The 18,117-nt window shown below is 37.7% G+C and overlaps 1 protein-coding gene across 6 annotated transcripts in view; it reads right to left on the reverse strand.

Moving 5' to 3' along the window:
• The window catches only part of LOC139153067 (keratin, type I cytoskeletal 19-like), a 47,452-nt gene that overhangs the window by 14,334 nt on the left and 15,001 nt on the right, over positions 1-18,117 (reverse strand). For all 6 annotated transcript variants that reach the window (XM_070726617.1, XM_070726615.1, XM_070726614.1 and 3 more), the window contains 4 exons: positions 15,096-15,252; positions 13,113-13,274; positions 4,177-4,302; positions 2,977-3,185 (listed from right to left, as the gene is read on the reverse strand). In XM_070726617.1, coding sequence (XP_070582718.1) covers positions 2,977-3,185; positions 4,177-4,302; positions 13,113-13,274; positions 15,096-15,252 — 654 coding nt within the window. The remainder of the gene's footprint in view (positions 1-2,976; positions 3,186-4,176; positions 4,303-13,112; positions 13,275-15,095; positions 15,253-18,117) is intronic.

Genomic DNA, 18,117 nt, shown 5'->3' on the forward strand with positions numbered 1-18,117 from the left:
GGGAAGGAAGGAAGGAGAAATGGAGGGAGTTTGTTGATTTAAGTTTAAATTACTTTATTACTTAATTATTTAATTACTTCTTTATTTTAAATATTATATTTGTTCCCATTTTGTTTTTTACTTTAAATAAGATTTGTGCAGTGTGCATAGGGATTTGTTCATAGTTTTTTTTTTATAGTCCGGCCCTCCAACAGTCTGAGGGACAGTGAACTGGCCCCCTGTGTAAAATGTTTGGGGATCCCTGTGTTAAAGGGTTAAATAAGGTCCAGGAGGGAAGTGTTTTTAATAGGAAAGTGAACACAAGAACAAGGGGACACAATCTGAAGTTAGTTGGGGGAAAGATCAAAAGCAACATGAGAAAATATTATTTTACTGAAAGAGTAGTAGATCCTTGGAACAAACTTTCAGCAGACGTGGTTGGTAAATCCACAGTAACTGAATTTAAACATGCCTGGGATAAACATATATCCATCCTAAGATAAAATACAGGAAATAATATAAGGGCAGACTAGATGGACCATGAGGTCTTTTTCTGCCGTCAGTCTTCTATGTTTCTATGTTTCTATATTTCATGACAATTTAAGCGTAATCACCGTACTGTGAAGAGATTTGTGGCTGATTCAGAGCACAGATGGATTCGTGCCGATAAAGGAAGAATGAGGAAGATCTCTGCCAGGCAACTTCATCAGATTAAGAGAACAGCTGCTAAAATGCCATTACAAACCAGCAAACAAATATTTGAAGCTGCTGGTGCCTCTGGAGTCCCACGAACCTCAAGGTGTAGGATGCTTCAAAGACATGACATGGTGCATAAACCTACTATTCAGCCACCTTTAACCAGGGCTCACAAGCAGAAACAGTTGCAGTGGGTCCAGATATATGTGGTGACTAATTTTCTTTCTTTTTTTATTTAAAACAAAACATGTAAACTGACAAAAACTCACAAAACATTATAAACAAGATAAAAAATTCACATATCACAATTTCCGCAAGAAGTGCAAATGGAGTTGTATATGTTTTTATATCAAAACTTTAAACACTGTCGATAATATATGTTTGATGGTATAAAGAGAAAGAAGAAAAAAAGTTTTCGTAATAGACAGAATTTCAAAGAAGGAAAAATAGAAATAAAAAAGAAATTGAGAAAATCTAGTTTCTTATTTTACAAAAAAAGAAGAAAATATTAATTTTTGATCCTTTGAAACCTTACATTCTTTTTTCCTTATTGATTGTTTCTTTGTTTGAACCAGTATCCCAACCGCCCGTAATTACAGGGTAATTAGTCCAGAAAGACACACACCACACGATGGAAGGAAAACCAAAAGTCTTTATCAACAGAAAAGCAGAAAAAACTCCCTTTTTAAATGTCAAAGGGATTTTCTGGTACACACAAGGCACAGGTTAAATGCAATCCAATTTCTCAGCCAGTAACTGGGAAATTGAGTCCAAATTCTATAAAGTCTCTTATTTCACCAATTGTGACCGGAAACTGTGAGCCAATACAGGCTGCAGAGGGTTGGAGAGACGTGGGCAAATCTAGGTAGCCCTACAGTAGCTCTCACGGCCGTGTTGAGTTGTTTTATGTTTCTCCCCCAAAATGTCTTTAAAACCTAATTCCTCACACATTTACAGGTAGTTATAATCTTTGTTTTGTTTTTATTGATTTTTTAGGCCTGATATCTAAATAAACCTAATTCCTCACACATTTCCCAGAAAGACTTAGGCAGTTTGTTTCTATGCTTCTTATTTTTTTTTTATAATCTAGTAATTTGTTTGCTATAGCGTTGAGGCATAAATTATTATCAAAAAAAATTTCAATTTCCAATTATACTATTAATATTCTACCTTCTTGGTCTTTGAATATCTCTTTTGAATTAATTGATTTTTTTTCACATGTATTGCAACACCACAGGTTTTTTGCTCTAACATTGAGGTGTATAAGTTTCCCAATTTTTCATTGTGGATTAATCTTTGGTTCTGTTTATTAATGTGTTATAAAATTTATGCCAAATTTATAGTAGTCCATTTCTTCTTTTCCTTCTAATCTTTTAATTAACATATCCATTTCAGCGCATTCTAAAAAAATATTAATAATCATTTCCTCTTTTGGAATGTCCACATTTTTCCATAGTTGAGCATATATTATTCTAGCCGCTGTTAAAATGTGCGTGGTCAGGTATTTGTCTTCTTTTTTATGTGGTTTGTTGAAAATCCCTAACAGAAAGAATTCTCACTTTTTCTCTATTTTTTTCTTTTAAGATTTTTGATGACCATTCCTCTATAATATTCCAATAGGTTTTTGCCTTAAGACACATCCACTACAAATGATAAAAGGATTCCTTACCTTTTCACATTGCCTGCACACTTGGGAACATTTTTTAAATTCTCTCAGGAGCCAGATGCCACCAGCAGAACATTTTACATTGGTTTCTTTGCATGTGTTTCACTTGGCAATTTGCCAGTTAAAGGTCCACCTTTTTTCCCATTTGTCTAATTGGATTGAATATCCGAAATTTTTATCCCAGCTAGAAATTTATACCACCAATCTAGGGGTCTCCTGTTTTCTTCCAATTCTTCTTTTATTTTAACATATAAATTGTTCTTTCAATAGTTTTTGGTATCTTATGGAGTTGTCTAAGCAAATTAGACTTAGGTGATATTTTGTTTCAATTGGAGAGACCCATTCAGGTGGTTTTTGATAGTGGTGTTTCTTTATGTCCTGCCAAATTTGAATTAATGCATTCCCGAGTATGTGTTTTTTAAAATATGTATGAGATCTATATTTTTTGTACCAAACATATGCGTGTCAACTCAGGAGCAAATCATATCCTTCTAGAGTTAATATTCTCTTATTTTCTGGGTGGTTGGTGGATGGCCACCATGTTTCAACAGGGCTACGACATCTCTAAACTGTAGGAATAGAAATAAGTGGATCAACAAACTGAGCAGATGGCACTCATCTTCCCCACTCCTTACCCTTCAAGGAGACAGTGGTAGGTTGCTATCTCCTGTTCCAGTCTGTTTTTAATATCCACCAGTCGCTTGTAATCCTCAACTTGTTTCTGGGCATCCGACTTCAGTTGCAGCAGCTCTGCCTCCCGAGTAGCCACAAGGTTACGTAACTGTGATAACTCCAATCCATAATGGGATTGTACCTCAGCCAGAGTTCCCTCAAGGACTCCTTTCTAGGAACAAAGAAAGGTTTTTATTTTTCTGAAGATATTAAATCTAAAGATATTTTTCAGGGCCCAGGAAAAGCACAGGGTAAATGGAAAGACTAGAAACTGGAATCCAGCTTGCAAACGTGACTTGCTTTAAAGGGGATATTATAGGAGCCTACACAAATGTTTTGTTGAGGATACTGACTAATAGTGTCCAGAGTAATTTGTCTTAAATAATAAAATAATTATCTAAAATAATTTGGAAGCTTACCTATTACAAGGGAAGTATCTTGCACATAATCTTTATTTAAAGCAGTATTTCTCAAATAATGGGGCGGGCAGGGATTAAAAGAAAGGAGGAGAGAGATGGAGATAAAGAGGCAAACATAAGTCTCCCGAAAGCTAAGACAAGGAAATATGATGAAGCGTATGTAGCGCTTGGCTTCACTGTGACCACAGTGGGAGACAAGGAAAGACCAGTGTTTATTGTGTCTAAAAATGTTGGCAGTGGACAGCATGAAGCCAAATAAATTAAGGCGTCACTTAAAAACATCACTATTCACGCTGATAAGCCGCTTGAGTTTTTTTAGCGAAAACATGCTCAATATTGCAAACAATTATCCCGTTGGAGAGTTGGGGGGGGGGCAAAATGTTTACTTCTTCCTAGAGGAGGCATAACAGAAAATACTTGAGAAACACTGATTTAAAGGAATCTTTGAAGGCATTCTTAAAATATAAAAACAGGAGACCTGCCAGTGACATGCTTGGACAAATGACAGACAGCATCTTAGGAGAGATAGGCTCTATATCAGCCTTCTAAATAGCAAAGTTTATGAAAATGTTTATAACCTGCTCTAAGACTTCCAAATATGTCTATCAGTTCCCAATGTTGAGGCGTTTCTTCTTTGGCAAATTAGAGAACTAAGTTCATACTAATCTTTAGGTCAGTAAAACGCCTGCTGCATTTGAGGCTTTTAGCATCTAATCCACAAACTTGAAAATAACTGGAACTGACCATGCTCCAAAGCGATTGTAGCTCAATTTCCAAAGCTTGGACCAGCCGTTTCAACTCTACCATCTTCATCTGAGCACTGTGCAGAGCTTCAGTGCTGACGGAAACCTCCTGATTTAGTGCATCACACTATGAAAAAGAGAAGTTACACATTAGATATTCTGTCCATATTATCTCCCATACAGAGAGTGGGAATCTTAGGGAAACTGCTATTTTCATTTGTATATAAACAGGTGTGGATATGATGCACATTGCTTACTTGTTCAGTGGTTTCACTGTTTAACAATTAGAAAACTTTTGACCAAGGTTCATATAGGTTATATTTGATCAGATATTTGATCTAATAAAGCAGAATCAGATATCATGGACAGACCTTGGCTAGTGACATTTATTTATTCAATTATCTTGAATTATAACCTGCCTTTCTGTTCAAACTAGACTAGTACCTGAAAAAGATGTGCATATGTATGTGTCTATAATTAAAATGATATGTCTGTCTTTGGTTTTTCTTATTTAAGTGTAGGATTTTACTTTTCTCTGCATTGAATTTCATTTATGTGCTTGGGCCCAGTGTACAACTCTGTCAAGATCCATATGGATCCTGAGCCAGTTCTCTGGAGTATTGGCTACTCCCGCCAGCTTGGTGTCATCTGTAAATTTGGTAAGATTCCCTTTCTATTCCCTTATCAAAGTCATTAATGAAGATATTAAAGAGTACTGGGCCTAGGACAGAACTTTGTGGTACTCCACTGCTTCCTTTTCTCCATGTGGACTTAAACCTATTGAGGATTACTAATTGGGATCAGCTGGCCAGGCAGTTAATGATCCATCTAGTTGTCTATCCCACTTTTTTAGTTTGTGGAGAAGTAGGTTATGGTGAAGAGAGCCTGATTAACCAGAATAATTGTACCTTTTAAAAAAAAAAAACATACCCATTGCTTCACTGAACTGACATGGAAACTTTTGGAAGCTCTGTCATGGAAGCCTTTTAATTAGGCACTTCATAGAGTGGTCGCAAAGGCGCAATCTGGTCCAGTGCTCCAGATGATGCCTTATTCCAGGCACCCACGAGGGACTCAGCCAGATGGTGGACAAGGGAGTCAGATATTTCCCCAAGCTCCTTCTGCAAGCATTCACAGTCCATTACGCATCTGGAGCAGAACCACTAAGTCAGTTTTGCCTACCTGCATTCAGAGAGTGGTGCCCATGTCACCAGATATATCAGGCGTACCCGATGAACCAGAATCAGAGTGTCTGGAACAAATAATTGCTCTAAGACAATGACTCCTGGTTCACGTTCAAGTCAATGCTCTTGCTCTTCCTGTCATTCTCCTGCTATAATTCTTTCTGCACCTCCATGATGTTCAGGGTATCCAAAGAATCCACCATGGTGGTTCCCCAGAGGCCTCCACACAAGAGAACAACTCCTGGTTCCCCAAGAGCGGCCTACCCCCTGCCTCCTGCCATATCTACATCTCCAAGTTATAACCATGATACTCCAGCTCTCCAAAATCCCAGAGGTCCCCAGTGACCTCCCTCCCCTCCGACAGGCAGGGTATCCCACTCATATCAAACCAGGGATCTAATCTACATGCCCATCCACTTCTTTTTGTACGCTCAGCAGATGGGGCTATATTCTTTGCCCGAGGCTCTCCCATCTACTCTAAACTGACTCCCTCCATACCAAACCCCCCACTTACCAACACATATCTATATAAAAAATTTAAACCATGAGTTACAAAATTGCTCTAAGACAACGATTCCTGGTTCCCCGAGAGCCGCTTACCTACACCATTTGGGTGGGGGAACTCAGCTTCAACAGCTTTAGTGGTTAATTTCCACCAATACTCATCTTTTTTTGCTTCGGTCCATGGAGCTGCCATCTCAGTCTTGATGTCTGGGAGGGGCTGTGCTGCCGTTGCAATCTCTTCTTTTGCAGTAGCTTCTGGCAGATTTCTTTCGGATAGCCCTTCCTTCTTTTCCATGCTTGTCTGATTTTCCCTCCAAACCCCCCACATGTCAGAGAATGATTTGGGAGTGCAGGACTCAGGTAGCCCTGTAATCTTTATTTTTTATTTATTTATTTATTCATTCATTTTGTCCAATACACAAATACATAGGAAGAAAAATAGACATGTGGTAATATATATAAGGGTAAAAGTGAACTTAGAGGAGAGGATATATGAAAGGAAGAGAATATATATGATAGATGAAAGAAAGGAAAGACAATTGGACAGGGGACGAAAGGCACACTAGTGCACTTATGTACGCCCCTTACTGGCCTCTTAGGAACCTGGAGAGGTCAATCATGGAGATTCTAAGGGAGAAATGTTGGGGGTTAGGGGTTGACACAATTGATTCCAGTAATGAGTTCCACGCTTCGATAACTCGATTGTTGAAATCATATTTTTTACAGTCAAGTTTGGAGCGGTTCGTATTAAGTTTGAATCTGTTGCATGCTCTTGTGTTGTTGCAGTTGAAGCTGAAGTAGTCATTGACCGGTAGGACATTGCAGCATATGATCTTGTAGGCAATACTCAAATCGTGTTTTAGGCGCCATAGTTCTAGGCTTTCTAGGCCCAGGATTGTTAGTCTATTTTCATAGGATATTCTGTTTCAAGTGGAGGAGTGAAGGGCTCTTCTGGTGAAATATCTTTGGACATTTTCAAGAGTGTTGATGTCTGAGTTGTGGTATGGGTTCCAGACAGATGAGCAGTAGTCTAGGATGGGTCTGGCAAAAGTTTTGTAGGCTCTTGTGAGTAGTGTGAGATTGCCTGAGCAGAAGCTGCGTAGGATCAGGTTAACACTAGAAGCTTTTTTGGCGATATAGTTGCAGTGGGCTTTAGCACTTAGGTCATTCGATATTAGTATTCCAAGGTCTTTTACTGAGTGGGGGTTAGCAGTGAGTGATTGTTTATTCAGTTCGTATGTGTGGTTTGGATTCTTTTTGCCGATGTGGAGGGTAGAGCATTTGTTCGTTAATATTTGAAGTTGCCAGGTGTTAGACCAGTCTGAGACAAAGTCCAGGTCTTTTTGGAGAGTGAGTGTGTTATCAGTGGTGTTGAAAAGTTTCACATCATGCTTACTTTTCTCCATGTGGACGTAAACCTATTGAGGATTACTAATTGGGTTCAGCTGGCCATGCAGTTAATGATCCATCTAGTTGTCTATCCCACTTTTTTTAGTTTGTGAAGAAGTAGGTTGTGGTCTACTTTGTCAAATGCTTTGCTGAAATCCAAGTATACTAGGTCCACTCCATTTCGCTGGTCTATTAATTTGGTCACAGTGTTTATTTATTAATCGGATTTGTATGCCACCCCTCTCGAAGGAGTGTTGAAGAGATGAGATTGGTTTGGCATGATTTGTTCTTAACAAACTGTTGATTATTATTTTGTTTGTTTCTAAGTGGAGGCAGAAAGGTTTCTTAATTTGTTTTTCCAGTATTTTCCCAAGAATTGATACCCATCCCCATTCTGTATTATTATTATTATTATTATTATTATTATTATTATTATTATTATTATTATTATTATTATTATTATTATACAACATAGCAAATGAGATCACTATGCTGGATTTCCTATTTCATCACCAGTCGGGTGCTTTCCAAGCAGCTTTGACTGCATGATATAGCAGCGAATTATGTATGCCAATCCCAGTAAAGCGGCCTTTTGCAATTGACAGATGGAGATTTTGTCAATTCTGATGGTTTTCAAATGACCACTTTAGCACTGCATCCAGTGTGCCAAGGACCACTGGGACCACTTTCACTGGCTTATGCCAGAGTCATTGCAGCTCAATTTTCAGATCTTCGTATTTTGCAAAGTTCTCTAGCTGCTTCTTCTCAATCCTGCTGTCTCCAGGAATTGCGATGTCGATGATCCATACTTTCTTTTTTCTCCACAATCATTATTATGTTTCAAAATTTGGTCAGTCTGGAGTCGGAAGTCCCACAGTAGTTTTGCTTGCTCATTTTTGACCACTTTTTTGGGCTTATGATCCCATCAGTTCTTTGCCACTGATAGATTGTAGTTCTCGCACAGGTTCCAGTGGATCATCTGTGCCACAGCATTGCGTCTATGCTTGTAGTCAGTCTGTGCAATCTTTTTACAGCAGCTGAATATGTGTTCAATTATTTAATCTGTTTCTTTACAGAGTCTGCACTTCGGATCGTCTATTGATTTTTCAATTCTGGCTTTAATAACATTCATGTCTAGGTCTTTTCTTTATCCACTTTGCCTTCAATCTTCTCCAAGGACTAGCAGTGCAATACTTTTTCCCATCAACTGTTCAACCGATATTGAGTTACAGTTTTCCTGTATTGACCCTGGGTTTGCTTCACCATGAGAAGCTTCCTATTGTTGTACTCTGTCAATACTGACTCTTCGCTCTCCTTCAGATAGTCAGCTAATGCTTGCTTCTCTTTTTCCAATTTCTGCCTCACTTGCAAAAGTCCTCTGCTGCCTATTATTATTTATATATTATTATTATTATTATTATTATTATTATTATTATTAAATTATTCTCTGGGGGAACTGTTTGCAGAGGGCTGGGTCGCCTACAGAGAAGGCTCTTTTCCTACACCCTGATAGCATGAAGCCAAATAAATTAAGGTGTCCCTTAAAAACTTTACAGTCTATTCACGCTAATAAACTGCTTGAGGTTTTTTAGCGAAAACATGCCGAATATTGCAAAGAATTATCTTGTCAGAGTGTTGGGGGGGAGGCAAAATGTTTACTTCTTCCTAGGGGAGGCATAAGAGAAAATACTTGAGAAACACTGATTTAAAGGAATCTTTCAAGGCATTCTTAAAATATAAAAACAGGAGACCTGCCAGTGTCATGCTTGGACAAGTGACAGACAGCATCTTAGGAGAGATAGGCTCTATATCTGCCTTCTAAATAGTAAAGTTTATGAAAATGTTCATAACCTCCTCTAAGACTTCCAAATATGTCTATCACTTCCCAATGTTGAGGCGTTTCTTCTTTGGCCCATTAGAGAACTAAGTTCATACTAATCTTTAGGTCAGTAATACTCCTGCTGCATTTGAGGCTTTTAGCATCTAATCCACAAACTTGAAAATAACTGGAACTGACCATGCTCCAAAGAGATTGTAGCTCAATTTCCAAAGCTTGGACCAGCCGTTTCAACTCCACCAATCTTCATCTGAGCACAGGTGCCCCCCAAGCCTGTGTACTCTCACCAGTTCTCTTCTCTCTATACACTAATGACTGCATCTCATACGATCCATCTGTTAAACTACTGAAGTTTGCAGATGATACAACAGTGATTGGACTCATTCGAGACAATGATGAATCCGCATACAGACGGGAAGTTGAACAACTATCCTTGTGGTGTGACCAGAACAATCTAGAACTGAACACACTCAAAACCGTAGAAATGGTGGTAGACTTTAAGAGAAACCCTTCCACCTCTCACAATACTAGACAACACATTATCAACAGTAGAGACCTTCAAATTTCTAGGTTCTATCATATCTCAAGACCTAAAATGGTCACCTAACATCAAAAACATCATCAAAAAAGCACAACAAAGAATGTTCTTTCTGCGCCAGCTCAGGAAGCTCAAACTGCCCAAGGAGCTGCTGATTCAGTTCTACAGAGGAATCATTGAGTCTGTCATCTGCACCTCTATAACTGTCTGGTTTGGTGCTGCAACCCACCAGGACCGACACAGACTTCAGAGGATAATCAGAATTGCAGAAAAAACAATTGCTGCCAATCTGCCTTCCATTGAGGACCTGTATACTGCACGAGTCAAAAAGAGGGCGGGTAAAATATTTACTGACCCCTCACATCCTGGACACAAATTGTTTCAACTCCTACCCTCAAAACGTCGCTACAGAGCACTGCACACCAAGGCAACTAGACACAAGAACAGTTTTTCCCCCGAACGCCATCACTCTACTAAACAAATAATTCCCTCAACACTGTCAGACTTTCTACTAAATCTGCACTTCTATTCTACTAGTTTTTCTCATCATTCCTATCACCCATTTCCTCCCATGTTGACTGTATGACTGTAACTTGTTGCTTATATCCTAAGATTTTTATTAATATTGCTTCTTCATTGCTTATTTTACCCCTATGACAATCATTAAGTGTTGTACCACATGATTCTTGACAAATGTATATTTTATTTTATGTACATTGAGAGCATATGCACCAAGACAAATTCCTTGTGTGTCCAATCACACTTGGCCAATAAAAATTCTATTCTATTCTATTCTATTCTATTTGAAGAGCTTCAGTGCTGACAGAAACCTCCTGATTTTTTTTAAATTATTATTATTATTATTATTATTATTATTATTATTATTATTATTGAAGGAAAAATCCATTGTGTATAAAATAATTTAAGTTTTATTTTAAGAATTTCAGTATTTGCTGTCTGTAGCTTCTGTCTTTAACAAGATAAGGATTTCCTGTTTTTCCTTATCTTGTGACTGACATTTTAACAAGATAAATGTTTGCTGTTTACCCAATAAACCATATAAGGTACTATTTATTTCCAAGAGAAAGAAACAGGACATAGACCATATTTAGGCAAGGAATTCTGTGTACCCCTATGACAGGTTGGGGATTCTAGGTACCTTTGTGACTTGTAAAACTATATAACCTGCTCTTTAGCTTCTGTACAAGTGTCTCTTCCCTTATGAAGAGTACCCGTTTTTGGTATACCCAGAGAGAATGAACATTTCTGTTTTCTTTGTCCAAACATCTCGTGTGAACTTTTTCATAAAATTTCAGTGCATTATTATTATTATTATTATTATTATTATTATTATTATTATTCTCTGTGGGAACTGTTTGCAGAGGGCTTGGTCACCCACAGAGAAGGCTCTTTCCCTACACTCTGCCAAGCGACATTGTGCAGATGACGGAAAAAAATAATAATATTTTTATCTTTACTATCTTGCAAATATGAAATCTTAATCCTAAGTGTTCTATTATTCCATAGAAGTTTCGTAAAATTTCTGTTCAGTTCCCCCCCCCAAATTAAATCTGTTTGAAACAGGTTTTATCACCGCTATTTTGCCAAGCATAGAGAGTTGTTTTCCCCATCTTTCAAGATCTTGCTTTGTCTGATGCATCAGTTTGTCATAGTTGTCTTTTTTAATAGTCAAGCATTTGTTTGTAATAATTAAACCCAGGTATTTAATCTTTTTAGTTATCTGTAAATTTAATGATTTATTCAATTCTTTCTGTCTTTGTGTCATATTGTTTGTTACCAATTTGGTCTTTTGTTTATTGATTTTGAATGCTGCAAATTTCCCAAATTCTTCTATCTCACTAACTGTTTCCAATCCTGAAGTTGTTGGTTCTTCTAAAAAGAAAACAATATCATCGGCATAGACTTGAGGTTTATATTCTTCATCTTTAATTTTGGTAATTTCTTTGTTATTTCTTATTTTATTTAAGAGTATTTCCAATGATAGCATAAATACCAGATGTGATATAGGACATCCCTGCTGTACAACTTTTTTAATCAGAAGTGAGTTGGTCATGGCTTATTGGGAAGAATAGATAATCTTAATATTCTTATGAATATGAGAATACTCAATTTCTATTTCTATACATTTCTATTATATACATATTAAATCTTTCTATTCATTTGTAGAATGCCCAATGTAGAAATCATTGCAGTAGTTGAACCTTATCATCATCGCTCCATTCCTTATCACCCCTATCCAAGGAGCTGGAGTGGCATACAGCATATATTAAAAAATACAATTCTGAAATCCAATCATTACTAAAACAAGCAATTCAAACCCTCAATTTAATTTAAAAACAGTCATTTCTAATCTGCCAGCACATATTCCACTCAACATACATTCATTCATAGAAAGGGGCTGAAGACTTGTGTCCCCAGGCCTGTCGGCACAAGCGTGTCTTCAAACTCTTATGGAAGGCAAAGAGGGTGGGAGGCAGTACAAATCTCTGGGGTAGCTGATTCCAGAGGGCCAGGGCACCCACAGAAAAAGCTCTTCCCCTAGGCCCCCCCAAGCGACATTGTCTAGTTGTAGACAATGAGAAGGCCGACTCTATGGGACCTTACTGGCGGCAGTGAAGTATGAGGGAAAGAGCAGTCCATTAAATAGACTGGCCCTTAGCCACTTAGGGCTTTAAAGGTAATAACCAAAATCTCTTGCTTTTGTCAATATTTAGTGTATTTGGTTATATCTGTGCATCCATGGGTGACAACCATTCTGGGATATATTGCATATGTTCTTCATCTTCATTATTATCAGCATCACTCTAATCTTTATCCCCACCCTGTAGGCCTTGCTTTAAAAAGAAATAGATATTTGAATCCGAATGAAAGAGTAACTAGGAGATAAGAGCCAGGGTGGCGCAGCAGGTAGAGTGCTGTACTGCAGGCCATGGAAGCTGACTAGATCTGAAGGTTAGCAGTTCAAATCTCATAACCGGCTCAAGGTTGACTCAGCCTTCCATCCTTCCGAGGTGGGTAAAATGAGGACCCAGATTGTGGGGGCAATAGGCTGGCTCTGTTAAGAAGTGCTATTGTTAACAAGTTGTAAGCCGCCCTGAGTCTAAGGAGAAGGGCGGCATAAAAATTGAATAAATAAATAAAAATTAAAAAATAAACTAGAATAATTACAAACAAGTATGTATGGTGTCAGGGCCATAATCATGACTTAATGCTGCCTGAAAGCTTCCCCTTCCATTATACATACCTACATACAGCATTTGGGCAATGAGACCACGTTCTTAGTTATACCAGAAGGCAACAGGCTGAATATCAGCCCTGGTGAGCCAAAACAAATTTCTTCTATTTTTATATTGGGCTCTTTCTAGCTCCTACAGATGTATATAAGCTCACATAATGTTTGTATCCTCTCTCTTCTGAAAGGGAAGAGATGTTTTAGTATTTTTCTTCGCCAGATCTTTTCTCACCTGAGATTGGTGCAAAGCTTCAGCTTCCTGGCGATTCTTCTCCATGACACCCTCATATTGGTCACGGATCTCATTCAGGATTTTTTGTAAATCAGTGCCAGGCATGGAGTCAACTTCCACGTTGACAGTACCACCCAGATGCCCCTGGAGAGGAGCCATCTCCTATGGAGTGGAAAAAACAGCTCAGAATTTTAGAAACATAGAAACATAGAAGACTGACGGCAGAAAAAGACGTCATGATCCATCTAGTCTGCCCTTATACTATTATACTAAATTTACTATTTAGTAGTAAATATACTATTTAGTATAGTATAGTATTAGTATAAGACACCAGCCAGATATCATTTATTTATTTGTTTATTTGTTTGTTTATTTTATTTATTTATTTATTTTGTCCAATACACAATAAGGGTTTTAGTGGGTATATATCTATATACATATAGTAAAATACATGATGAAGGTTATAGAGGAGATACTCATAGTAAAATATATCTAAGAAATAATAGAAAAGAAGATAAAGTAATAGAACATATCAATGAAAGAATAGAAGAAGAGATATAGGAATAGAAGAAAGGTATAAGAGATATAGGAGAGCAATAGGACAGGGGACGGAAGGCACTCTAGTGCACTTGTACTCGCCCCTTACTGACCTCTTAGGAATCTGGATAAGTCAACCGTAGATAATCTAAGGGTAAAGTGTTGGGGGTTTGGGGATGACACTATGGAGTCCGGTAATGAGTTCCACGCTTCAACAACTCGGTTACTGAAGTCATATTTTTTACAGTCAAGTTTGGAGCGGTTAATATTAAGTTTAAATCTGTTGTGTGCTCTTGTGTTGTTGTGGCTGAAGCTGAAGTAGTCGCCGACAGGAAAGAGCTTGATAGCAATGGACAGTGACCAGCAATGTTGCAACAAAATATTAATTAGATGAAATTAAATTGTCATAGGTGGGCCCTGGAAAAAACAAACATTGTACTGGGAAATTAAGCAGCAGCCTGACTCCTCCTAGAGTCACCTCCTGCTTCAACACTGAAGGGTTTCAAAGACTGGCTACTGTGAACTAATATGCATTCTCCCCCTCCTGAGAATCCAGATCACATTCCATCAGAGAGTCATTTGTCTGGGATGGTTTAAAGCTTCCTGCCCTGGATTATATCAGCAGCTGCCAGCAGATGGTGCTATCGCTGAGGCACAGACCATTGTGACTCAAAGGGGAGATTCTAAGTATCACAGCCTGCTATTTGGAGTTAGCATGGCCCCAAAGTTGTTCCAGAGTGTGATGGAACACCTATTAGAGAACATTCCCAGGATCTTGCCGTATTTCGATTATGTGCTAATCTCAACCTGTGACCCTGATCAGCTTAATTGCTGAGTCAGAATAGTTCTGGCTAAACTAGGTGCTGCTGGCCTTAAAGCGAAGCACAGTAAATGCTTGCGGGAGGTTTTTATTTTATTATTTATTATTTGGATTTGTATGCCGCCCCTCTCCGAAGACTGAGGTGCCTGAGATTGACTTTTTAGGCTAACACATTGACAAACATGGCATTCACTCCACCAACAGCAAGTTGAACTCCAAGCCTTCCTTGGGCTCCTAAACCTTTATAGCCTGTTTCCAAAAAACAAGGCTACAGTTACAGATGCCCTGCACAGACTCCTGGGAAAGAAAACCCCTTAGGTGTGCAGACCTAGAGAAACTGAGGCATCGCAGGCCGTGAAGATACTTTTGACAGCTGACAGTTTCCTAATACAATATAATTGCACTCTACCCTTAGTGCTTGTTTGTGACTCTTCCCCCTTATTATTTAGATTCCAAACTCAGATAGCCTAACAAAAGAAACAACATAATAAACATTTGTACTCCAGCAGCCATGTAATTAAAATAACTTCCTTTGAAACACTGTGTGGCAACATTGATCCAGAAAGTGTAACTCAACTTGCATAATATAATGGACAAATTTCACATAGCTATATATCCATATTTACCTCCTTGTGGTTTCTTTTGAGACAGTCTAACTCATCTTGGAGATTTTCAGCTTGTACTTGCAAGCTAGTTCGACTTGCATTGAATTCTTCTAGGGCCTTACGCAATCCCCCAAGATCTCCCTCCAAAGACAGGCGCATGGCTACCTCAGATTCCAGCCTACAAAAGGCAAAAGGGTCCACATAGTACATCAAGCTATGGTTCTTGATGGCTACATAACTGAAAATAATCAAATACTGTACTTGAGTCTCTAGTGTAATATTAATGCAATATCAGGAGTTTTCCATTTAATTGCATATAATGTGAAGGATGTGTGTGTTTTTTAAATTTTAATAGTTTTCTTATGTATGATGTACACTGGCATTTAATTTCGTTGTACAAGGTGCAGTGACTATGTAGTAAACTAACCAGCACTGTTGGGGTCAAGTATCTAGGTATTTGAGCAGCAAACAATGGTCTTATCCAGATTTCCTCCAGTTATTCTCTCTTGGCTTCAGTTCAAAAGGTATTAGATCTAATGACAGTTAAATGAGCCGGGGTGGCGCAGCAGGTAGAGTGCTGTACTGCAGGCCACTGAAGCTGACTTGTAGATCTGAAGGTCAGCGGTTCAAATCTCATCACCGGCTCAAGGTTGACTCAGCCTTCCATCCTTCCGAGGTGGGTAAAATGAGGACCCGGATTGTGGGGGCAATAGCCTAGCTCTGTTAAAAAAGTGCTATTGCTAACATGTTGTAAGCCGCCCTGAGTCTAAGGAGAAGGGCGGCATAAAAATTGAATAAATAAATAAATAAATAAATAAATAAATAAATAAATAAATAAATAAATAAATAAATAAATAAAGAGACAAGGAAGCTTCATCTTATTGCCAGTCTTCTGTCTCATGCTTTCTCTATTTCCCAAGTTTAAAGCATACTTCAATTTTTGTAACTGTTTCTTCATACTGTACAATATAGAGGGTCATATCTAAAGGAAGAAAGCTATAAAATATATAAAGTCTTCTTAAGTCCAAGTTGAAATCAGTCAAGGAAATCATGTCTAGTGAGATGTCCATAGAATATGGACAGGGGCGTGCATAAGTGCACTACCGTTCCTGTCCTAATGTCTTTTTTATCTTTTCTATCTCTACTTTATACTTATATTATGTTAAACATACTACAATATAATTCTATATTTGTACGGCAACATAAATTTAAAAAAATTATATATATATACAGAAATCAGGATTTCATAACAATTATAAATATAATCCCATACAGTATTTAGTTCTGGTTTGGATAGCCAATCAAAATTAGCAGATCTCAAATGCCAATACATAGAAAGGGAGAGAAAAGGAGATAAAAAAGAAAACATTAACTGAAATGTATTAACAATTATTTTTCTTAGTCTCAAAAAATATTGAAGAATTTGATTGGAACAAAGAATTCTTTAAATAATTGAGTTGAAAATTTTGGAGTCAGTTATATTTAATACTAGACTGTCTGACCACTGGGTCAATTATTTCAAAGATATTTCCTTACCAGATTTTTCAATACCTACAATTTTAATATACCTGAAAACTTATTAAAAATATAGGGAGACATTCAGAGATGTATCTGCCCTGAAAATAGCCCATGTTGAACAGTATATCATAATCAAGTATCAGAAGGTAACCATAGGGACATTTTTTGACATTTTGCATTACATCGTAAAATGCTTTATAAAATTTGACAAGCCTCAATTCCATGTGAGTCACGGTCCCAGATTCTGGATACATTCTGTAAATTAATCCTTTTGAGTTAACTTGGTTGGAAATGTTTTGCCCGGGCGGTGATGCACCGTTTCATCCAGTTACAGACAAGAGAGTTTAGTATATAGATCTTGCTACCCAGCCATGGGAGACTCCAGTCCACCATTTATGAAAAGACTAGAATTAAATGGATATGAAGTCCCAAACATGGAATTTAGGATCACCTGTGTGCTTATGCACACTTTATACCTTCCATCAACAGTGTTGGATTTCAATAAATTTTACTACCAGTTTTGTGGGTTGGTCGGCATGGCTTGGTGGGTGTGGCAGGAGAAGGATACTATAAAACAGTGATGGGCTCTTATGGGAATGGTCAGCAACGCAGTTCCGGTAGCAAAATTTGGAGCGCCACCCCAGAGCACCCAATTTGCACTGAAAGATGTTGAAACAAAATGCATAAGCCATGCCCATGATGTGGTAATAAAAATTTTGGTAGCCCATCACTGTTGTAAAATTTCCATTCCCACGCCATTCCAGGGGAACTATACTGCAAAATCTCCATTTCCTCCCAATCAATTGAGACTTGGGAAGTAGAAAATAGATGGGTACAGATCAGTCAGAGGTGTTTTTTATAGGTTCTCCAAAATATTCAAAATTTCTGCTATCAGTTCCGTAGAACTGGTCAGAACCTGTTGAAACCCACCTCTGCCCCCTAGGCTTTATCTAATTTATGCTTTATAGTATCAAATACACACTTTTGTACATCTTCTCTTAGCATTCTTTTTTCTGAAAAGTATATGCAGTGCTGAATCCCAAGGATAACTATATTGTGATCAACATATTAAAAAAGTGTGAGCTGCCTGATTTGTTTTCAAATGTAGACCAGATTAAAATACAAGCATTCTCGCATAGAATTGTAATCAGTAGTTTGAGTGAGTCATCTTAATTTTAATTCTTTGCTGTTGGTGATAGATTTTCAATATTATTTTTTTCTTTAGGGGCACAGCTAATCTATCACATTAATGTGCTGACCCCTAGTCTGTGAGTTGGTAGAAAAGTATGTCACCATCAGTGATAAATTATAATTGAATAAGGAAAAAATCCTATCTAGTTATAATTTCACAAATTTCTTTTTGCAGCCTGTATAATCAGCAGCCCAGGCTGTTGCTTGTTATTAACTATAATAGTGCTCATATAGATGGGGGGAAGTAATCATGTTTTTACCTTGTACATATACTTACTTACTTACTTACTTACTTACTTACTTACTTACTTACTTACTTACTTACTTACTTACT

The sequence above is a fragment of the Erythrolamprus reginae genome, chromosome Z (assembly GCF_031021105.1).
Source record: "Erythrolamprus reginae isolate rEryReg1 chromosome Z, rEryReg1.hap1, whole genome shotgun sequence".
In the NCBI taxonomy this organism is placed as follows: Eukaryota; Metazoa; Chordata; class Lepidosauria; order Squamata; family Dipsadidae; genus Erythrolamprus; species Erythrolamprus reginae.